This window comes from Brassica oleracea, chromosome C1, assembly GCF_000695525.1.
Source record: "Brassica oleracea var. oleracea cultivar TO1000 chromosome C1, BOL, whole genome shotgun sequence".
In the NCBI taxonomy this organism is placed as follows: Eukaryota; Viridiplantae; Streptophyta; class Magnoliopsida; order Brassicales; family Brassicaceae; genus Brassica; species Brassica oleracea.
In genome coordinates this window covers 20,333,805-20,346,498 of record NC_027748.1, presented here as the reverse complement: position 1 = coordinate 20,346,498, position 12,694 = coordinate 20,333,805, and the positions used below count along the sequence as shown (strand labels likewise).

The 12,694-nt window shown below is 38.9% G+C and overlaps 1 protein-coding gene and 1 pseudogene across 1 annotated transcript; both read left to right on the top strand.

Annotated features, from left to right (window-relative positions):
• LOC106334467 overlaps nucleotides 1-4,020 on the top strand; it is a 36,374-nt pseudogene extending 32,354 nt beyond the window's left edge.
• A 354-nt stretch (nucleotides 4,021-4,374) lies between these two features.
• Nucleotides 4,375-6,876, top strand: LOC106310317 (UDP-glucuronic acid decarboxylase 5). The gene is made up of 11 exons (XM_013747553.1): nucleotides 4,375-4,598; nucleotides 4,670-4,764; nucleotides 5,119-5,205; nucleotides 5,280-5,367; nucleotides 5,455-5,611; nucleotides 5,676-5,764; nucleotides 5,844-5,921; nucleotides 5,991-6,084; nucleotides 6,169-6,299; nucleotides 6,374-6,414; nucleotides 6,497-6,876. Exons 2-11 carry the CDS (start codon nucleotides 4,687-4,689, stop codon nucleotides 6,677-6,679), a joined length of 1,026 nt encoding a protein of 341 aa, XP_013603007.1. The 5' UTR covers nucleotides 4,375-4,598; nucleotides 4,670-4,686; the 3' UTR covers nucleotides 6,680-6,876.
• The last annotated feature ends 5,818 nt before the right edge of the window (nucleotides 6,877-12,694 follow it).

The window sequence follows — 12,694 nt, the reverse complement described above, 5'->3', positions numbered from 1 at the left end:
TGATCTTGATGAGACACCGCATTGTTTGAATATGTTTTTGAAGTATGGGAGTATACGAGTATAGTATACGCACCTACGCCGTCCCTTTTTTCTCGAGGAATAGAATGATCAACAGTCCGAGTCGGTTTGAAGACGACGCTTGGACTGTGATTTGGTTGTTTCCAGGTTGAAGACTTGGAATATGTCGGTTCCGAGAGAATTGCCAGAAACGAATCGGTTTTAAGACGACGTTCATGTCTCTAGTTTTTTCTCTCCTTAGGAAGCGAGCTTGATATCCGTGGCGATCGTTTCTCGATTTTCGGAGAGTTTAGGTCGGTTTGCAAGATCTGGACGAACAGTTATGGGACAATATATCGAGACAGGAAAAATCACCTAAGACTTAGTTGGCTGGACTATCCCCCTAGGTTTTACGTTCCCTAAAGTTCTATGACAGTCACAAAGGCGTTTTTATTTCTTAGTATTTTCTTACGAAAACTCCAAGTCTGATTTCAAAAATTTCAAGTCGTAAATACCTTAGTTCTCTCGAAGATGCAGTTTTGTCTCTTCTCAGTTTTGCTTGCTCGTTTCCCGTTACTCTTCTTGTGTATATTCGCCTTTTTCGATATTGGTGTTTATCCTTTGAGACTTGACATTTATCTTCCGAACTTGACTGATACGAAGTCAATAAAAGGGTTCAACGTAATCGTATAGTTTAGGCGGCTAAGGTGTTAAGTTAACGGTTGTCGTATTATACGATTAATCTGAATCCACGCGAAAAAACTAGTCTTCGCGGGTTTTTTTTTATCGTAAAGTTTCAATGGTAACTCCAATCGAGACGAAACAAGAGACGTTTCGATCGAGATTTGAAGGAGAACACAAGGATGGAGGTAAGGGCGGGTCGGAGCAAGCGAAGGAGTTTAGACGAGTCTTACTTGTTTTCGCCGTAAAATCTCAACGGAAACTCCGATTGAGACGAAACGAAAAGCGTTTCGATCTGGATTCAAAAGAGAACACAAAGGAAGAGCTTTTTAGGCCTGTCAGGTCGCTATGTAGCGAGCTGGAGGCCTGACAGGTCGCTACGTAGCAAGTGGAAGCAAGCCAAGAAGAGTCCTACTTGTTTTTGTCGTAAAATCTCAACGGAAACTCCGATTGAGACGAAACAAAAAGCGTTACGATGAGGATTCAAAACAGAACGCAATGGAGGACCCTTTTTAGGCTTGACAGGTCGCTACATAGCGAGTGCACACGGCTCGGTCGCTACGTAGCGACCGAGCTGTGTAATCGATTTGTTGCGCTTCCTTTTTCCGCGATTAACCTAGGGGTTTTCTGCGGTTTTTGGGAGAACAAGTTTTACCCTTCCGAAATGTTTTCGGAAAACGTGTTTTGGTAAAATCCTTACGCATTGAGATTTCTTTTGTTCGGTAATGAGCCAAACTTACGGGGTTTGATAAGATTTATCGTTTCCCTTTATATTTAAAAAGAGAAATCTCTAGATCGTTTCATTGCACGTCCTGTGGCGAAAAGTCACAGCACGGTTTTCGATTTTCTCAAGAACTGTGGCGTTTGCATAGGCGTTGGCCTAGCGGGCTAAGATTTTCCACGATTTTGGACGGATCGATCTTCATCTTCTCGAGAGTATCTTTGAAGATGATATCAACTGAACTTCCAGTATCGATTAATACCCTAGCGATATCGATGTCATGAATCGTTAACACAATAACAAGGAGATCATTACGAGGTTTACCCCGATCGACCGTTGCTCCCCCCTTGAATGATATGACGTTCGCGCAGATCGAGTTTTGCATATCGTTTCTGATCGTTCAGTGGCTTTTGTGAGTTAGATTGATCTGTACCCCCCCCCCCTCCTTCTAGCGCAAAACTGGGGGAACCGAAATTCACACTGCCGATTTCCGTTTAAATAAGGAAAGTAGGAGAACCCTAATTTCCTAGAGGTCCCGGATATCTGCTAATACCACACGCCAAGCAATCAGAACACGATATAAAGACGATAAAAGATAAGAATTCGAAAAGAGAGCAAAGTTGATCTAATTATGAATTCGTGTTTGAGTGTTACAACAAGGTAAGAGCCTGGGCTACGAGAGCTGTCAGCGAGATTCCTAGTTCTAAAACCCTAAAGCTGCTAAACCTAATTGAGTCGCAGCTCGAATAACAAAAACGGAAAATTGCTTAAATTGCTCTAAGTGCTAAGTTTGTTGTGTATTACATCCCTCCGTGCCTTCTCGCCTAGGACTCCTTATATACTCCTCTAAAGTCGGTTTTAGCTTTTCCCCTTCTGTCCTTAAGCCATCATAGCTCAAAAATGGAGATATTCCGAGTTTTCCGACCTTCGTGATTATCTTCGGAAACTTTCCATTTATCCGCGGAAACTTGACATTTATCTTGCCTTACGAACCAAGCATAAACCTTCATAAGGCTTATGGGTTTTTGGTTAAGAATTCGTAAGTGGGCTCCGAGCTGCGTTTTAGGTCCCTTTGGGCCGTCTTTGACTCGAAACGTTTTTTACGGTTTCTTCGAACTTCCCGCGGTTTTTATCGTAAAGTTTGACTGATGACTTCGAGTGATGAGAAACAAAGAATGGTTTAGCCATGGCTTGCTGGAGATAGCATTAAAGAGTAGACTAGAATGCATGGATTCGTGTCGTATCGATTTTTAAGAAAGCACGGTCGCTACGTAGCGATCGAGCCGTGTGCATGCTCGGTCGCTACGTAGCGACCAAGCTTCGGAGAGAGATCGGTCGCTACGTAGCGACCGAGCTGTGTACGTGCTCGGTCGCTAAGTAGCGACCAAGCTTTGCTGAGAGCTCGCTACGTAGTACGCTACTGAGCACGCTACGTAGCGACCGAGCTTTGGTGAGAGCTCGGTCTCTACGTAGCGACCAGCTTTTGTGCTGGTTGCTACGCGGCAACCTTGTTCGCGTCTTTCTCCGATTTTTCCTGAATGTGTTTTCGTAAAAATAGATCTTTTTCTAAGATTTATTTTTCGTAAAAACGTTCATGCCGATTTTTACGGACTTTCAGACATTGATTTCGTTATGACCGATTTTGACCCCAACAATCAACCTTATTAGTCAGAAATCAAAGGAATGGGATGTTGGACTACTGTAGAATTATGTTGACCCTGCTGATATACCTTTCATAAGAAGTTTGGCTATAAGTTCAACTCATCGCCGCAATACATTCTGTTCGAACTACACTAGGAATGGCCACTACACAGTTAAATCTGGATATTGGGTAGCCGAAATTTATTGAAGATTTAGGAAGAGATGTAGGCACTGGAGTCCAAGCCTTTGCTTGGACGATAAAAGTGTCTCAAAAGATATATCGTCTTATATGACAATTGATAACAAGGCATGTGGCACTAACGAGGAATTTAATTAGGTGTAATATGAGATGCGATACTATTTTCTACGATGTGGAGAACCAGAAGAGTATTTTACTCATGCCATCTTCGAATGCCCGCAATCTTTACAAGCTTGGTCCCTATCAGCGGTACCAACAAATCCAAATATCTTTCTGGTACCGAGTATTTACGCTAATATGGATTATCTCTTATGGAGAAAAAACAACATTGTTGAGCAAGAATTAGACAGGAATCCTTATTCCTGAAAAATCTGGTATATTTGGAAGGCCTGAAATGACAAACTCTTAATGGGGATAGATATGGATCTATTAGAGCTAGTTCGTTATGCAGAGAGTGAGTGCCAAACCTGATTCCATGCAAACGAGATGGTGCCATCAATTCCACAAGAACATAGTATTGAGGATCCCCAAGTCTTAAGCTTGGGTAATATATGCATGATAGATGGGTCATGGAGATCCACCACTCAGTTCAGCGGGTGTGGATGAGTTTGGATGGCAGTTTGGGGAAAGTATAACTTATGGAGACACAAAATTTTCCACGGCGAGAGTCTGCCTTGCATTCAGAAGTGGACAAACTATGATGGACGATGGAGAGTATGCTTCAGTATTCGACATGTCAAAGCTTCGGGACGGATTGCAAAGATTTGATCGCCATGATTAAGGAGCCTCATGCTTGGCCAAATTTTGCTATAGAATTAGAGAGGATAGATACTCTGCAGATATGCTTCCCGGATTTCAAGATCATTCATATTCCCCGAGCGCAAAATCAGATCTCAGATTCGACTTCGAGATCTTTTGATAGAGAATTTTATTTTAAATGGTTGTTCTATTCCGGTTTGATTATTCTGAACACCTCAAGTTTGAGAAATAAAATAGTTGTTTGCGGCCGAAAAAAAAAGAACGCGTACCAGTTTAGGCCACATCAGAAAATCGTTTGGTCAAATGCTGCCATAAGCTAGTAGATAACCCACGTTACTTCCAATTTTTATTAAATCCGCCTTTAGTTTTTTTTGAAGTCTCATCTTAACTCACCTAAATGTCATTAATTTTCTTTCTATTTTATTAAAGATCTAAAAAGAATCAATCATCCATAAAAGTTCATAATTCCCGAAATATATTCAAAATATTTGTAGACAGACACTTGGGAGAGGACTATAAGTACACAGAGATCCCTCGCAATCTTCACATCACACCACCAATTTTGGTTTAAGGGTTTCATTCGATTTGGAAAGCGATCTCGTAATTTTTTTCGTTCTCTCTCGAATCGAAAGCTTTGTTTCTCTGTTGATTGATTCGTTTCAAAATGTCAGGTTTGGTGATCTGAGAAATGGCGACAAGTGAGAAACAAAGCAGCCCAAAGCCCCCACCTTCGCCTTCACCTCTCCGCAATTCCAAGTTTTTTCAGGTGAACATTTCATAGTTTTGGATAAAAAATTCTCGATTTTGTTTCAGTTCCTGCGATACCCATTTGATCTCTCATGCCTTGATTCTCGCTCGTCTTCCCTACTTTGAAATCTGCCGTTACCCATGGAATCACGTGTTCTGATCTATCTTTGCTATTTACTCATTTGTTTCGTTTACTTGATCTCGTTCGCGATGTATATAATCGAACGTGTAGTTTAAGTGATGTTTGATTGGTCGCAAGGATTGAATCCTGGAGATTCCATTTAGAACATTGTGGCATGTCAAAGAGCGATTGTTTCTTTTTGCTAATATGTGCTGATTTGATTTGTAAAATGTTATCCTCTCATATGTGTAGTCGAATATGAGGATATTGATCTCAGGAGGAGCTGGATTCATTGGATCTCACCTTGTTGATAAGCTGATGGAAAACGAGAAGAATGAGGTTCTTTCTCATTTAAAATCTTGTTTAAGCGTCATTTGATCAACTACTCATTGGTTTACCCTACCCCCTCTTAGGTGATTGTTGCTGATAACTACTTCACTGGTTCCAAGGACAACCTCAAGAAATGGATCGGTCATCCTAGATTTGAGCTCATCCGTCATGGTATTTCGGTCTTCAAAGTTCAAACTCTCTGCCTCGTTGCTTCTCTTATGTCCAGAAGATCAGCATCTTTATTTGTGTTTTAAACAGATGTCACGGAGCCACTGTTGATCGAGGTTGATCAGATTTACCATCTCGCATGTCCCGCATCTCCCATTTTCTACAAGTACAATCCCGTGAAGACCATCAAGACCAATGTGATCGGCACACTTAACATGCTAGGTCTTGCCAAGCGTGTTGGCGCAAGGTTTGGGACTCTTGCTGATCTTTAATTTCCTTCTGTCCCTAAATAAGTCTTTTCTTTTGAACAGAATCTTGCTTACCTCTACCTCGGAGGTGTATGGAGATCCTCTCATCCATCCCCAGCCTGAGAGCTATTGGGGAAACGTCAACCCAATTGGTAGCCTCATACACTTCATCATTTCGTCTGATATGTGTGCCTTTTACACTGTCTTACAAAGTGGATGGTATGATGATAGGGGTTAGGAGCTGTTATGATGAAGGCAAGCGTGTAGCTGAGACTTTAATGTTTGACTACCATAGGCAACATGGAATTGGTCAGTTTTATTTTCCTCGCTTCATCAAGATTCTCTCTCGTCTTTTGTTCCTTACCTTGTTCTCTGTAGAAATCCGCATTGCCAGAATCTTCAACACTTATGGTCCACGCATGAACATAGATGATGGGCGTGTCGTAAGCAACTTCATTGCTCAAGCACTTAGGTGAGCTCTGTTCCTCAATTCGTCGAGCTATAATTCGGAATTTGATTATTCATCTATTTGGTCTTGTTGAATATTATTATATAGGGGTGAGGCATTGACTGTTCAGAAACCTGGGACACAGACCCGTAGTTTCTGTTATGTATCTGACATGGTTGAGGGGCTAATGCGCCTCATGGAAGGAGATGAAACTGGTCCCATCAACATCGGTAACCCAGGTTAGCCTCCTAACACTCCTCCATTAGACCCAGTATCTTCCCTTGTGGTTTGTGTCTAATCTTGAATAGCTCAGGCGAGTTTACGATGGTGGAACTAGCTGAGACAGTGAAGGAGGTGAGAGTCTAAGTCTAGTTTTTCTCTATTTGATAAAATATTTAGAGTGCTTTCAGATTCTTATGATGGTTATGAGTTGCAGCTGATAAACCCGAGCATAAAGATAAAGATGGTGGAGAACACACCCGATGATCCAAGACAGAGGAAGCCAGATATCACAAAGGCTAAAGAAGTGTTGGGGTGGGAACCGAAGGTGAAGCTCCGTGAAGGCCTTCCTCTTATGGAAGAAGATTTCAGGCAAAGGCTCGGAGTCCCCAAGAAGTAAAAACTTTGGTTCACAAATCAAACCCAAACGTGAATGCACACTACTATAAGTCAATTTCTACATTTTAATATCCACAGTTCAAGTGGTTGGTTTAATTTCATATATAGTATGTTTCTATTTACTGCAGTCTGAAATGTTATTTAGGTAGAAATAAAGATCACGATGGACGAAAGCTATATTCTTGATATTTCTAGCAATTGATGTTTTTGACTCTGCATTCACCAAAGCTAATGACGCCACAACCTACCGAAACATAGACTCTAGGTACAAGACTATAACCAGTGCCGATCTAACATCTCATAATGCCCTACGCCAATTCAAAACACTATGCCCTTATAGGGAATTTGCATCTAATAACCATTAAAAGAACAATAATTCACTCTATAACCATAGCAAAAAGATGGCTAGAATATGTTTATATATTTTTGAGAGGATTGCCGAAAATTCCCTGTTTTGTTGGAATAAAATCACCTCAACTGCGTGAATTATAATGCAGGTGGGGTGATTCACGCAGGGCTAGGAAATTTTGAAAATGCCCAAGTTTTTAGGGTTGGGCACATTCAAAAAGTGCAAGTTTAATAGTTTATTCATCAGACCCACAACCAATGATGAAGTGATTTCTATCTTGGAAGGCCATGCTGTCTTCCACAGTTGAGATTTGAGATATCGTATGTTTGGCCACCACTAGAAATGGTCTTCTGCCTGCCGGAATGTAAAAGAATTATGCCCGATCCATTATCTTGATTTAATTATCGTTCAATTTTGTGAAGGAAACCGTCGGTGTGTCCCAGGTTTACAAATTGGTGGAAAGCGCTTCATCATTTAGTGAAAATTATGGCCTTTGCAATTGCAACGGACCGTAAGATGACATAAACCAATTCATGCGTAACAGAATCACCCATCCATGAATCAATTTTCAATGATATTGATATGTTGGAGACGGATTACATCGCTCGTGAGAGCTGAAACTTATACAATCAAAATTTATAAGAAGTATACAAATTTTTTGAGAATCGAATTTTCTGGAATAGCCAACAACTGTGGGAACCGAAATCCGCACCGTCGATTTCCGTAATCGAGGAAAGTCAAGAAATCCTAAATTTCCCTGAGATTTCGGATTCTATCGAGAGCCAACGACAAGTGACCAAATAAATGCGGAAAATATGTAAAGACAATAAACGAGTTTAGAAAAAGTTGATCTTATTTCGAATCCGCGTAAGAGGGTTGCGATCATTACAAGAGATTATAAAAGCTTCGGCCGCAAGAGCTGTCAGCGAATTACCTAGTTCTAGCAACCTAAAACCTTAAACCTAGTTGAGTCGCTGCTCAATAACAGAAGACGAAAAAGAAACGAAAAATGTTTTCATTGATTTCGGACTGAACCTTATGAAAGGCTGCCTACGTACCCCTTTCGAGGATCAAGCCGAACGTATTTCGATTGAAAGAGTAGAACAAGAGATCGAACCGCCGTTGCGAGTTCATCTAGTAATCGAGTGCCAGTCATAGAAACAAAATATATCGAGAATAATGCCTAAAGTTTCTAAGTGCAGAGAGTTCTAAGAGTAAAAAGAATTGTGTCCTTGCCTCTTCAACCTCGAGTCCTTATATACTCCTCCTAGAGGCGGTTTGCTCTTTCCCTTTCTGCCCTCGGTCGAGTTTATCGCTTCGCGGAAATATTCTATTTTCCTTCGATCTTCGTGTTTATCTTTGGAAACTTCACATTTATCATAACGATTGGGCTCGATTTCGTATAAAATCGCGAGTGGGCTTCGAGTCACGTTCTGGACCCTTTCAGGCCGTTTTCCGACTTAAGTGTTTTTACGATTTATCGAAAGAGCGCTTCCGAAACGACTTCGATTCCGAAGAATTCAAATTTCTCGTATTGTGGAAGCAGTTCGAGTTGTTTAGTTAACCGTTGTTGTTTTATACGATCAATTCGAACTTCATACGAGACAACAAGTTCTTGCGGTTTTTAAATCGTAAAGTTTTAACGATGACTCTGATCGAGATGAAACAAGAGCAGGTTCGATCCAATACCGAAGGAGGGAGCTACGAGGACAGGACGAAGGCAGGCTTAGTTTATCCAACTCGCCAAACGGGCGAGTTGGACTGCTCGTTCGGTCCAACTAACCCGTTAGGAGAGTTGGACGACTTGCTCGATCCAACTCGCCTGTTCGGCGAGTTGAATGGCTTGCTCGATCCAACTCGCCCGTTCGGCGAGTTGGACGGTGCGTTCGGTCGAACTCGCCCCTTCGGCGAGTTGGACGATGGTTGTTTCGTTGTTTGGGATCCGTTTGTCCGAGGCCTGGAGTAACGTTCTCGAAGACTTAGCGTGCGAATCCTTTTCCGAGTTGATACGAAGCTCGATTTAAGTTTTCCCGCTTCTCTTTTCTTTTGAATTTTATCTCTCTTTTTTAAAGAGGACATTTCTGGGGAAGTTTCAGACGTTGATTTTGTTGTAACCGATTTTGACCACAACAACAACAAGTAATCACAAAAAGATACGCGTTGATATGCTGAAATTATCCCGAGAGCACTCTCACAAATAAGAGATCGATTGTAATACTTGGGGATCAAATCCATAAGAAGCGTGAATGACAGAATAGACTATCAGTTATTGGTAAAGCTAAAACAAAAATTGAAAGCAGTAAATCAAATAGAACAATATATCGGTTTGTAAGCAGATAGCAAAAAACGTTGGATCCAGGGATATCAAACATGCAATAAAAAACTAAGATAAATAGTTTCGAAGGGTTTATTAATTTTATCCTAGAACCCGAATTCAGTTATCAGTTATCCAAATCTCATTGCGATAAACTGTCTAAGTCTAGATCCTTGAAGGCCAACTCTCGTTGCACGACCAATTTTTCTAAATAGGAATTAACAATTCAATTTGATATGTTCACTAAGGTAATTGTGTCTAGCAACCAAGCTCAGCAGGATTAGGATCAAGTAATCAATCACACTCTCGTTTTATTCCAATTATCCAAAAATCAAGCTTTTTTGTTTTATAAATTGTTAATAAGAGTTTCACCCCATCTCTATTTAGTTATCTTTAATCTTTCTAACATAATTTGTATAAACAAATTATTATATTTAGAAAAAAATATTTCATTTTTTCACATATGTTATAAGTTGCAATTTTTTTAAAAACGGATATATATATTACAAAAATAAGAAGATGAATCAGAAGTATTTCATATACTCTACCTTATTTTCTAAAATAGAATAGAAATGAGGATTCATGGTAATAGTAATAGTTGAATACCACTAATATGAATTGACTTGTTTAAAAAAATTTGAATATAAAATTACAAAATTTTATATTTAATTCAAAAAATACTATTTTCTTCTCTAAAACTAATACACATTTATTTTGGATATATTGTATGTATTATGCATTAACTATTCAATTTTATAGAAGCAGTATAGTACATTATCTCTTTATCCTCTCTCTCTTCCTCCCTCCTTTTCTAGTTTCTTTTCTCCTCCTCTTCTTCCTCCCCATCCCTCTTCCCTCTCTTCATCCTCCTCCTCCCCTACTCATCTTCCTCCCTCTCTTTTTTCGTCTGTCTTTCTCATCCTCCTCTCTCTCTCTCATACGCTTGCCTCTCTCCTCCTCCACCCTCTTGCCTCCTCTTATTCCTCCCTCCTCCTCCCTCTTCTTTCTTCTTCTCTTTTTCCCTACTCCTCCGGGCTCTTCTTTTTTTCTTCCTTCCTCCACATATTTATTCATATGCTATAACTGTAACATACTTATTTTATTATTATTATTTAATATACTATTCTATTTTACCCTTTCTAAATAGAATGTTTATGTTAAAATTTAGAAGACAGAAACTTGTGCCATCTTATTTTAATGCATGAAGATCATAATCATTGATGAAAAAAGTTAAACATGTCTGATTTTTTTGTCAAATGTCACATCCTACCGTGTAAGTGATACAATGGTTACTTTCACCATTCTTTGATCAATATGCATATTCTGCAAATTAACCATCTTATATATATAATTCAAAATCATTTAACAAGAGTAATAAAAAAATTGAACTTCCACAAAACAATCAAATTTAAAAAAAAATGTTTATAAAAAAACAGAATAAAAAATGCTTATTGATGAAATATTGACCTTCTTGCATTTTTTTCCTACAAAATAATTCATCAAACTCATCTAGGCAAGTCTTTCAACCATAGATGTCTCAATTGATAATAGAGCCAACCCATTTAATCTCTTGTGATATGGTAGACCGAAAATAATTATTTATTAATTTCAACTTCGAAAAACGTCTTTCACTTGTTGCAACCTATACTGAAATGGTTAACATAAAATAAGCAACTTTTGTGTTTTTACAGAAATCCTCTATTTTCTTCAAAAGTCAAGCACGTCAATAAGGTTTCGAACACAAGACCTTTCAGTTGGTGAATTGCATTATCGATCTCAATATGTTCTAATTGCAAGCTCTTGCTTACAGTGTTGACAACAAAAAGAATGTCATACCAAACAACCATGCCAAATAAAAACTCAAAACCTACAATTCCATGTGTTTCACTTAAAGCAAGAGATTCAGAACTACTTCGTGTTACTAGGTCATCAGTACTTAATGCTTCTCTGATTTCTGAGGCTTGAAATCGTGTTGCTTTGACACTTTTAACATGAATTTTCCAACTTATCTGGACAAAGATTTAGGGTTAATCCCTTAACCATGATTGTAAATATGTACTGTCACTTTGTTGAAGAAGCAAATAAGCAATATATTCTTTGAACAATTTCAAAAAAAAAAGACACAAATTTTGAAAAAGAAGTTTCTACATCACATAGCACAAAACTGAGATTAAGACAACCACATGGTGTGAAGAATGCCTTTGGATTAATTTCTAACTACTTTTTTTTGAACTCCTTTGTTCTTTCCTTTCATATTAGATCAATTGTCATATCCTTGTCCTCTTACATCACAAATATATAACTCTACCTCAACCAGTGCATCTTGGAGTGAAGTAAAAAGCTTTATCCTGATTTATCTTTGACAATCAAAAATGTCAAAAACAATTCCTGAACCTTGATTGATATTGTAAAAAGTCTACAACGAAAATAAGTCTGTCGTGATAAATCTGCTGGAAGAAATAAATTTTCCAGAAATTAATAAATCTGTCATCATGTATCGAAGGTTTTCAACGACATACTTTTGATCAATAACATAGATTAGTGTTATTTGAGTAATCTTCTCCTTTTAAAAAGCTAATGAGATTTCATGTGTTAATCATGGGAAAAGATTATTTTGTAGTTTTGGTGTAAATGGTTATATCCATAGTAGACTTATCGAAAATTCAAAAAAACAAATCATAAGAATTCAGAACAATGGTTACATTGATATAATCAGTTTTCATAAGCCAGGGTACGAAGATCACAAATCTGTAATCGATTCCAAAATCATCTAATTATCAATCCTAGCATAATGAAAGAGTAGAACAAGAATAAAGAGTTTGATCGTGGTTACCTTATTTCGAGACAGTTTCAGATGTATGAGCGTCTGTGTTCTCTCTCAAGTCTGCGCCTCTTTTCAGTTTTTCCAGTTCTGCAAACACCCTAACTCTAAATAATTTTATGGGAACAAATTATAAAGAGAAACTAATTATGCCTAACAAAAAGTATATTTCCCGCTTATGTAATTTGACAAAACAAATTGATGTGGGCTCAATTCACGCAACCGTCAATCGCATTTGGACCGCTCCCAAGGCGGGTAGCAAGATTGATGTCCAGTTTATTGCGAAGAATACTGTGTTGTTCCGAATTGAAAATGATCAAATGAGGAACCGGGTGATTCAAAGAAAGTATTGGCATATAGCGGATATTCCGTTGGTGGTTAATGTCTGGACCCCAGAGTCTGCTCAGCATCCTCCAGACTTGTCAGCCATGCCACTCTGGGTTGACCTCAGAGGAGTACCAAACACACTTTATTCCCATAAAGGACTGAAGTGCCTGGTTGGGGCAGTGGGACATTTTGTGAAACTGCATCC

What these genes read in the sequence shown, in the direction of transcription:
- LOC106310317 (XM_013747553.1), top strand. Translation starts at nt 4,687, where the DNA reads ATGGCGACAAGTGAGAAACAAAGCAGCCCAAAGCCCCCACCTTCGCCT. An exon ending in TGGAAAACGAGAAGAATGAG is followed by an intron (nt 5,206 to 5,279) that starts GTTCTTTCTCAT and finishes ACCCCCTCTTAG; the next exon opens with GTGATTGTTGCTGATAACTA. An exon ending in GCCAAGCGTGTTGGCGCAAG is followed by an intron (nt 5,612 to 5,675) that starts GTTTGGGACTCT and finishes TCTTTTGAACAG; the next exon opens with AATCTTGCTTACCTCTACCT.